This window comes from Thunnus maccoyii, chromosome 6 (genome assembly GCF_910596095.1).
Source record: "Thunnus maccoyii chromosome 6, fThuMac1.1, whole genome shotgun sequence".
Taxonomy (NCBI): Eukaryota; Metazoa; Chordata; class Actinopteri; order Scombriformes; family Scombridae; genus Thunnus; species Thunnus maccoyii.
Genome location: NC_056538.1, coordinates 14,348,635 through 14,359,306, shown reverse-complemented (window position 1 = coordinate 14,359,306; position 10,672 = coordinate 14,348,635). Strand labels below are relative to the sequence as shown.

General features: G+C 39.8%; 1 protein-coding gene across 1 annotated transcript; it reads right to left on the bottom strand.

Annotated features, from left to right (window-relative positions):
* Positions 1 to 14: 14 nt before the first annotated feature.
* taf15 (TAF15 RNA polymerase II, TATA box binding protein (TBP)-associated factor) lies at positions 15 to 9,552 on the bottom strand. The gene is made up of 16 exons (XM_042413312.1): positions 9,394 to 9,552; positions 8,648 to 8,681; positions 8,362 to 8,395; positions 8,192 to 8,270; positions 7,747 to 7,819; positions 7,348 to 7,583; positions 7,066 to 7,240; positions 4,577 to 4,611; positions 3,986 to 4,018; positions 3,509 to 3,618; positions 3,026 to 3,155; positions 2,843 to 2,938; positions 2,676 to 2,745; positions 2,037 to 2,125; positions 1,783 to 1,927; positions 15 to 437 (listed from the first exon to the last, which is right to left on the bottom strand). The coding sequence occupies exons 1-16, from the start codon at positions 9,401 to 9,403 to the stop codon at positions 398 to 400; spliced, it is 1,389 nt and encodes a 462-aa protein (XP_042269246.1). The 5' UTR covers positions 9,404 to 9,552; the 3' UTR covers positions 15 to 397.
* Between the last annotated feature and the right edge of the window lie 1,120 nt (positions 9,553 to 10,672).

The window sequence follows — 10,672 nt, the reverse complement described above, 5'->3', positions numbered from 1 at the left end:
AAAAAAAAAAGAGCCCAAGTACAACATTTTTATTCCGTTCATACAAAAACAATGGTACTACCTCACAAAACATCTGCACCTAGAATCTGAGAGAAAATTAAAAAGATGTACAAAGAAATAAAACAAAGAAAACAAAACAAAACAAAACCAAAAAAAAAAAAAAAAAAAAAATTACATCTGACCACATGCCAACACTGCCAATCAGCCCCAAAGCCCCTCTCACAGTAGCTCAACACATCCCTCCCCCTCACTCGCAGATGGAAAGAGTAATAGCTGGGGATGCACGGGCTATGAAAAGGTACGCAAAAATCAGAATGTCTGATCTATATCCCCTTCCCCGACGGAGCCCCTCCCTCGCTGGCGAACTCAAGGGCTGGAACGGTGTCCGTCTCGACGATTAGTATGGTCGCTCTCGTCTGTCGTCTCTGCGGTCACCTCTGAAGAGGAAAAAGAAAAAAAAGAAGATGAATCGTAAAGATCAACACCCACTTGTGTCATTAAAATAAGCCTCATCATCTGAACAAAGACGAGGGTGAAATATGGTGTTCATTTCTCCTCCGCTCACGCCATCCCGCTTTAGAAAAATCAGTAAATGAAAGCAGAACGTCCTTCCTTTAACAACCTCCTTGACTAAAGCCCCACTTGACCTTCAGTAAGTAGCAATAAATTAAAATGTGCAAATATCCAAGACCCTCAAGTTGCACAAAAATGTTAAGTGAAGGTTGTTGCATTCATATTCAGACACTAGACACATTTTACACGTTGGCTTCTTTATAAGCAGGGAAAATGGCTAAAATGGCTCCTTGGCCAGAACTACTATCCTTTTAAAAAGAGCCTGGGAGCTAAAATCAAACTAAATATCTAATCTGGAATTTAGAGAGCATGGGAGGAAAAATAAAAATATTTGTGGGTATACTTTAAACCAGAGCTTTGTCCCAATTCCATATTACTGACCAAATGTATTCAGTACTACTATATAATATTTACAGATTATGCAGTTACAATACCAGAAAAAAAAAACAAAAACAAAAACATACCTAATTATTTTACACTAATAAGAAATCATACATCTGTCATTGTAAACTTCAGGATGTCACTGCCAATTCTGTAGTTTTGAGTAAATCCTCTGTACCCTTTGTGTATTACATTGTGGAAGAATAATACGTGTAAGAGCAGATTTAAAAAAAAATAAATAAATAAATAATAATAATAATAATCTGATCAGCAGATCATTTTGTCACCTTTACAATATGAAAACTCTAAACACAAACCCTGCTCAGCATTATTATGTAGTTTAGATCTGGGACCAAGTTACAAATTCAGACTTAGTCTCATTTCCGCCCTCTTCTGGTCACACAGCAAACTGCAGATCATACATTTGATCATATCTAACAATTGACAATTATTTTAATTACCAGTTAATCTGCAGGTTTTCTTCATTAATTATTTTGTTTATAAAATGTCAGAAAACAGTTAAAAAAAAAAAATCCATTACAACTTAAAGCCCGATGCTTGAAGATATTCAGTTTACTTTCATATGTGACAAATAAAAAAAATCTTCACACTGGAGAAGCTGGAAGCAGCAAACGTTTGGCATTCTTGCTTAGAAAAATGACAATTATTTGATTATCAAAATAGTTGTTGATGGACAAATCGATTGATACATGACTCCTTGCAGCTCTAATCATATATAAATCTTGAATGAGCAGGTGCGAGGAGTGTGCCTTCAGGTAGTAAATGTATGCATGTAAAAGACAAAAGAATCTTTGTTTTTTAACCCACCTTCCTCCCATTTTGTAGCCTCCTCCAAATCCACCGCCGCCGCCGCCGCCACCTCCGTAGCCCCCACGGTCTCCACCACGGAAACCTCCACGACCTCGGAAGCCGCCACCTCTGTCACCTCCGTAACCACCTCTGCCTCCACGATCTGCAAACAATCATCACTGGTGTCAGTCATACAGGATTATGGAGGACACACTGGGGGATTCTGGCAACACAACTATCTTCAGTATTTGAACGAAGTATAAAGTACTCACCTCCACCTCCGTATCCTCCATCTCCTGGTTTGGGGGCTCCGCACTTGTTACACTCCTGCCGCCGTGCAAAGTTCATGTTGCCGCAAGAGCTGAGGACAGAATAGAGATGAGATGACCTTTTTATCCACACCTTTCAACTTCACAAATGTTTTGTCTTTCTATAAAATGTATATTTCTGGAGCCCCTTTCACACATGCACTGCAATCCTGAAGTTATCCGGAGAAGCTGTGTGTGAGAACACAAATGTCTGAAATCAGTTGAACTGGACATTAAATGTACTTTACGCTACCAGCTCCTTAACACAAAGTCCGTGTAATGTTCGATTGAACCCATGTGTGAATACAGCAGTGAATTCACATTGAGCGAGTGGGCGCGTTGATAACGTTTCCATCATGCGGCTGTTGAATTTGACCTGTAACAGATATTGTGTTTCCTGCAATTTGAAACCTGCAGTAGGCCATATTGCAATTTCAATAAAAATTCGATTAATTGTTCATCCCTCGACTAAACCAAACTGTGTATTTCCAGTAGGTGAGAATATGTCTCGACACTGTCAATCTCCTGTTGTGTGGTACATGTGTGAAAAGGTAACTCATATGAAAAAACAGCTTTAGTTACATGAAACCTTCTCATACAAACCTGTTGGGACACGGCCAGTCTCCTCCCTTAATGTCAAAGTTAGGGCCTCCACCACCACGACCTCTGAAACCTGACAGACGATCAAAAAGCAGTTCAATTAAGAAGCTAGACAATTGAAAAAGGTTCGTTATTTGAGCCCTGAGCCAGCTCCATCACCTCCTACCCACCTCCTCTCCCGCCTCTTCCACCTCCTCCTCTCTGTGTGAACTCAGCTCTGCGGGTGGCAAATGATACTTTGATGGATTTGCCCTGGAACTCCTTGCCTGAAATGAGAAGAGAGCATCAGTTTTAGGGATGCTGAATCAGTATAATTAGAGAATTTCAAAGCTTCAGGATAGCAATGCCATTACCATCAAACCAGTCGATAGCAGCTTTGGCAGACGGCGGGTCATCAAATGACACTGTAGCTTCTCCCTTCGGCCGACCGGTGACTTTGTCAGAGTAGATGTTGATCATTGGCTGGCCAGTCTTCTTGTTCACCTGAAAGCACAAAATGAAGACGTCTGATTCTCAGTGCTTGCGTTTATCATTTCTACACCAGTTTAGACCCAGATATCAGGTATTTCAACAGTTAACACAATCAATCTCTAAAGAACTGGTTCAAAGTTTAAAAGAGTTACAAAACAAAAAAGGAATTTTCTTTAAAAGATTTGAATGAAAACACCAGTGTGATAGCTGACAAATGCTTCATTTCATGCATTCACAAAAAGAAGAGATGGTCACACTTTTGCTGTTGAATCAAGCCTCGACAGTCATTAGGATGCATTATGGTGAAATCTAATCAATCTAGGAAAGGAAATTAGTGACAACATGCAAAGAGACTAATTTAATACCTTGATGATTCCAATTTGCTTGAAGAAATCGCCGACTTCCTGAACTGTGACATCTTCTCCCAGTCCCTGGACAAAAATGGTGTTGTTGTCAGAGTTGTCCTGCTCCCCAGCTGTGGAAGAGACCAAAATGGAGAGAAGACATCAGAAATGATCACATTTTATATAATAATTCTTGAGGAGATAGAACAGTGGAATTTACTAAATAAACCTGACCCCCCATCAGCCAAAATATTGTCAGAGGGACTTCAATAAATACATAATCAACTCAGACACTAAGTTTAACATCATAGACTTCACTTTAAAGAGACTATGACAATACCAAAAAAACAAAACATGTTGACTTGCTCCGGCCATTAAAAGGATAACCACATCCTGCTCTGATTACAGCAGCTATGGACAGATTTTAAATTATGACTGACTAATCAGTGCAACCCTAATTAACTGGTTGTAACTGGGTGTCTTGGGGACGTTCTTTACCTGGTTCATCCCTTGAGCCGTAGTCTCGAGAGCCTGTAAAACAGAGGAGAGGATGGAAGAGAACACTTGAGCAAGAAATCTTTAATCATCTGTACTGTTCCATACAAATTATTAACTTCATCCCTACTAGTGCATAATGATAAAGAAAATTAAACAAAGTCCATGTTTACAGCTCGCTCTCTGACAGGTGTTTTCATACCGTTGCATCACATACCAACACCTTTGCACAAGAACACAATTGTTCTGTTTTTTGACCACCACCAAAATGTCTCCAGTTTTAGAAAGTTTTCCTTCTTCGTCCTGGGAACACCTCTGTCATTTACAATCAACTCTCACCTTCATGCAACAATACCATTATTTTACAACTCAGGCTCCATGTTTTTCTTTCTTTACCATATCTGAAGACATTTATGAGAAATCCTGCTAAGAACACTAGGTGGAGTCCCTTGGGATCTGGACATGAAAATGGTGGCATTCACTGAGTTTTTTTTTTTTTTTTTTTTTTTTTTTTAAATCCCCCTCTTTTTTCCTTTTCTGCTAACTCAAGTTCTTTCCTCCCCCACCGACACAGTTCTGATGCTCGTCACTTACCACCGTAATTTTTGAAGCCACCACGGTCACCACCTCTGCAGAGGAAAAATTGGAGATATGATGGCTTTTCCTTTGTCCCAACTGAGAGCTCAAAGCTCCCCTACATCCCCATCAGTATGCACTTCTGCCAGGGTGTGCGACTACGGTGGAAATGTCTCACACGAGGAATGTGTTAGTCTTTGACATTAGAGATCAGTGGACAGATAACTAGGCAGCTCTGACTGAACAATCAGGCAGACGAGTGTAAACAGTTATCACAAGTCACTGGGTCACCAGTTAGAAGTTCACCGAATTTAATTGATTTGATTTTTTTTTAAATTTTAAATAAAACATGACCAGATTGGATACCAAGAGCTGGAAAACCAGCTGAATTTGTTTTGTTTTTTTTAACATGATGGGCCAAATTGGTGTGAAGGGGTATAGCAACTGATGAGCAATCTTCCACTGAGTGCGTATATGAGATCTTTTAACTGAGGTCCATGTTATAGTTCAATCACTCTGAACACCTGTAGTATAAAATGTAGATCCATGTTAACACAACACACATGTTCGCCATTGTCAAATATACAACACTTGAATGAAACCTGTTGAATGTGAAGCAGTTGCAGATGTGGCTCCAGGTGTAACGGCAGCATTTCGATGGAGTTTCCATTGTTCAAAAACTATAGTGTGATCCTCGGAGCACAAGGACAGACCAAAAATAAGCTTCTGGTAATTGACAAAGTATGGCTGCTGGAGATTAATTTTGATTAAAAAGTTAACAGTACAACAAAAATCCTGACTGTTTGGATCAAGGGTCAAATTACCAAATGTGATGAAAAGCTGCATTACTTGGCTTTCACTGATCTTAAAGATACATGAATAAAGAAGACAAAACAACTGTTTCCAGTTATGTAAAATTCACAATGTAAACTAGGAGACAAGACAATGTAGAGCTTTCAAATTGTAGCAAAAGCCAAAAGTCCAAAAAGTGAAACTAATTTCAAACGCACTTTTTGGCTCACCTCAGAAACTGATGGTCAATTGATCCAATAACTAACCTCAAAAATGTTCAAGAGCTAATTTTGTAGTCCTTACAAAAAGGGAAAGAGTCCAATTTACAACAGTGCAAAAGGTGGTTTATCATAGTACGCATCTTAATGTGGTGAACAAGTTTTCCATGTGTAAAGAAAGCACATTTATGCATTTTAATCAGCTACAGCACTGTTCTTATTCACAGAAGCAGCCGTTTATGTTGAGCTCCTAATGTTCAATATATTTTTTAAAACTACTTCATTTCTGATGTAAACGGCCTCTGAAACTGACACAAGAGATGTCCCTTAAGGCCAATTCATACTTTCGGCGCCCACATGGCTGCAAGGGTCTGAGTGACATAAATGTTACCATCTGCCCGTGTCCGTGTAGCCCTGAATTTGTGACCATGTGGAGTGTACGCATAGCAAGCGCGTCAACTGTGCATATGCTAGAAAAGCAAACAAATCATTGTCTTGTCTACTGTATGTATGTACTGAGTTTCTGTTCATTAAGCTGTCACTTTTCTAGTTGTTCAGCAACATACAGGAACTCCTCATCTGCATTCAGACTGAAAACAGCGCCATGTAAAACACCACAAGGGGCTGTGTTGGTGTGGGCGTGTTGTTTAAAGTGCTGGTGAGACAACGAAATATAATCCAGCAAAGTCCGGTTTAAAGCCTGATTAGAAAAACACTGCACGGCGGTTTGTATTACTAACAGACTGGATTTCACAACTCTGGAAAAATATCACACTGCAACCCTGTTTACAAGCGGGCACATGTGGAACATGTCTGTGTTCGTGGACCTCTGAAAAAAAGTATCAATGGAACTGTGTGTGCGTCCGCAAGACCACAGTCGTCCACAGACACAAAAAGCATGAATTGGCCTTTACTGGTCGGAGAATGGACAAAACCAGCCCTTTGTCTGGCATGATGTTGTTCGGCTGGGTCACTTAGTGCCAATGAAACTCCTGCTTTAAGCAGACGTGTTGTGTCGCCATTTCTTACTTAATACCCCAATGATGACGAGCAGATCCTCAGTGGTCAAACAAGCTAATCTCTGACTGTTATTCACCACTTATGGAGTGTGAAGTGAGTTTCATTTTAAGATGGATGTTGAATTAACACCAGCATGTCTCTTATCTGTTAAACTTCAGAGGAATCAGATTTTTGGAGGGGAAAAAAAAAAAAAAAAAAAAAAAAAAAAAAAAAGGCTGAGGTTCAGGTATCTGGAGCACAATGCAGAGAGGTGGTGAATATTACCTATGTGATATGTGACAACTTTACATGAATCAGGTTTTGAAAAATATATACCAGAGTTAGGTGATCTGGAGCACAAAGCAGATGGGTGGATAATATTATCTATGTTGATGGTTTATAGTTGATGAGTGATGATGTGTTGAGTGACAACAAGTCATGTCTCATATTTTACAGTGAATAAAAGTACCTTGGGGGCAGTGGCACTGTGCAACTTACCCCATACCAGGAGGTCCACCTCTTCCGCCACGGTCATATCCACTGCGCTCATATCCACCACTGCGGTCATAACCGCCACGGTCATAGCCACCACGGCCTCTGCCTCTGTAGCCACCTCCTTCTGAACGGTCTCCTTGGTCACGTCCATACCTCCCACCCTGACCACCACTTTCACCTGGTGCAAAAAAAAGATGTTTTTAATTTTTTTCCCATGAGGACTGGGACATCTCATCTTACAGAATGCAGATAGTTGATTTTCTTTCAAGACCCAGTTCTTCCTACCTTCACTCCATCTTCCATAGCTGCTGCCGCCACCACCACCACCTCCTCCTCCTCCCTGGCCGCTGTAAGATCCTTGTTGTCCATAGCTGTCTCCTCCTTGGCCCTGACCACCACCACCACCACCATAGGATCCTTGTCCCTGATTACCACCATAGGACCCTTGCTGCCCATAGGACCCTGATCCTTGTCCATATGATGATGATGATGATGACGACGACGATGACTTGTCACCATACCTTCAAGTGGTTTCAGTAAGATATTTACGGTTAACACGACAGAGGACCCAAATGGTAAAATAAACATTTTGTGTCTCATGTCACTATTCATGTTCAGAGGCAAACAATGTAAATAGAAATCATGCTCACAAGAAGGGTGAAGTTGTAATATCAGTAGTCTTACCCAGATGACTCCTGTCCATAACTTCCATAGCTCTGTTGCTGACCGTAGCCTCCCTGAGACTGGTTGTAGCCGTCTGTCAAGACAGAAGGATTCACAAAATTCAGAAACATGCCATTCCTTACTATACAGACAAAACAATCTACTGTTTACTTAATTTTAGTCAAGAGTTTGACAGTAGACACAAGAGGTCCTTAAACTGGTATATCAATGATATGTGAAGGAAATATAGAAAATAAGTTTAAATAACTCCCATATTCTGGTGTGATCTGTTAATGCCTCAATCATAAATATCTAAGAATATATCTAACACACATGTCTGAACCCCCTTGAGGTAATCTAACAACAAAGTTGGTCTACTGAAGGTTAGGTTTTGGGTGGGAATTTTAATAAATACGGAGGCATCAGTGCAGTAGTTAATCTAGCCTTTATTGTTTGCAATTTATACCTTGTGTCACAGCCGGCTGACCATAATTACCGTAGCTCTGCCCCCCATAAGAGCCACTGCCATTTCCTTGTCCATAACTCTGCGAACCAGAAAAAACAGTCAGTATTCGAGAGGCAACAACAGGAAATATAATACTTACAATTAACTAACCAATTTAGGAAGGGTCTTACCTGTCCACTCTGCTGACCAGCATATGATCCATAGCTACAATTATAAAAAGCAGTTAACTTTAAATTCATTCAGAACCTCCACACAGTGTGATGTTTTTAGCTTTAAATGGGTAAACACACATACACAGTACCAGTCAAAAGTTTAGACACACCTTCGCATTCACATGAATGAAAAAGTGTTTCCAAACCTTTGGCTGATATATACAGATATACATTACATATATATATAAAAAATACGTTATATTAATCAGAGTTGACGTTATGCGTTGAATGTTATCCTCGTTACCTTTGTGAGCCACCATGCTGGCCGTAGCCTGAATCTGAAAGTGAGATAAAACAATGATTTAACGTTTGAAAAAAAAGGTTAAACAAAAGAACTTCAACCTGCGTGCTAGAGAAGATGGTTACTAAATCAGCTAACGGTGTACGACTGGTCTGAAGGCTGGTGAAAGTAGGACAGCTACACGCTAGCAGGCCCCTCACCACGCCAATGTGATGAAAATGGCGGTCAATTTGGTCTGGGCTTCGGCTAAATCTTGAAACGACACAACCATATCATCGTTTTTTTATGCTGCCATATCAACGCACACAGTTCGCTTTGAGAAAAACGGCCTAAATGCAAATATTGACGATTTATCTTGAAGATACATCTGCTCCGGCATGTTCCCCGTTCAGAGGGAGAAACAATAGCGGTAGCGGTATAAACAAAGACGCCCGACAAGGCCCGACCCTGCGCCGCTTGTAACTCTTTTAATGAACTACGCAGTAACTGCGAGGTAAAAAAACAGAGCTGAAGTGTGATTAAGAAATAAACTCCGCACTGTAAGCTGACTAAACCACCCCCCAAATAAAGCTAACTTTATTCTGCTGATGCTAGTTGTCAAATCCGTGAAATAGACGGAGCCCTAGCCCTGGCCTCGCGGTTGGGAGCTAATGCTAACTTGGCTCCAGCATATTCGACCCACTTTACGTTACTCATTCACAAACAAAGCAAGTAAAACTGACACATAAATACAGGAAATATAGACTTACCAGTGGCCATTCTGTGCAGGTATATATACTTGTTTTAAAAATCACTGATGTCTGTTTCTTCTGATTAGCTGATTAAAAAAAACCCGGTTTAAATCTACGCAGCGCTGCAGAACAGAAGTGAACTAAACGACCAGGAACAGCGCCGGGCTTTCTTCCTCTTCTTCTTCGCGTTTATTGGCGGATTGCAACACCAGCTTATATGTGCATACCGCCACCTACCATACCGGGGTATATTTAACGGGTTCCAGTTTACAATAGCCTACTCAAAACAAACAACTATATTATATATAAATGGCTGTAACCAACTTTTTATGACTTTCCTCCACATCTTTTATATGCATCACAGTCAGCTTTATCCAACTTCCATATTGATGTATCTCTATTCTAATCTTGATTACTATTGGATAGTGATCAGTGCCTACTGTTGACAGGTTTAAAACTTCCCAAGTACTAATACCTGCAATTACAGTGGATGTGAGTGTCAGATCTATTCTGTATACTATTATGTCTTGTACCTTTTCCATCATTAATACACACTATATAATAATAATAATATCTTTATTTATATAGCATCTTTAAAAACAGAGTTTACAAAGTGCTTTGACAGACAAAGCAAAGGCAGTACAATACAAAAGCAAAGACACGGCACAGAAAGCAATAACAAGTCCAACAATAAGAAGACAACAGTAGAAGACAATGAAATACAACAGAGAGATGATAAAAAGATTAAAAGATGATAGAAAGATGATCGAAAGACAACATTACATAAAAGCAAGTCTGTAGAAATGGGTTTTAAGAGGTGATTTTTAAAAAGTTACTGATTTTGCAAACCTTATCTCCTCGAGCAGGTCGCTCCTAAACCCTTATAATCTATGTACTCCTCTATTACAGGCCCATTTGCATCCGTATTAAAATCCCCAACCATACTACTTCCCCTTGTGTCGGCCCACTTGCAGCATTCAATATGTCAGAGCTCAGTCTATTACAAGGGTTACAGTAATTGACTATCACTAAGCTACTCTTTCCTCTCAATACTTAAATTATAATTGAGTCTTGTTCTTTTCCTATATTAATTAAATTATAACTCATCCCATTCTTCACAAATGTTGCCACCCCTCCACCTTTCCTGGTTTTCCTATCATTCCTAATTGCTGTTTAATCATATACAACAAAATTCCATTGTGACTTCAACCATGTCTCTTTTATACATATTACATGAGGCTTGTCTGATAAATTTGGAACAAATTCTTGTCCATCAGCAATAAGGCTTCTTGTATTC

Bases quoted from the DNA above. Each gene is read 5' to 3' on its own strand.
- taf15 (XM_042413312.1), bottom strand. The intron at 7,584-7,746 runs GTAAGACTACTG...AACCACTTGAAG, and splicing joins TATGGACAGGAGTCATCTGG to GTATGGTGACAAGTCATCGT. The intron at 2,939-3,025 runs GTAATGGCATTG...TTCTCATTTCAG, and splicing joins TGCTATCGACTGGTTTGATG to GCAAGGAGTTCCAGGGCAAA.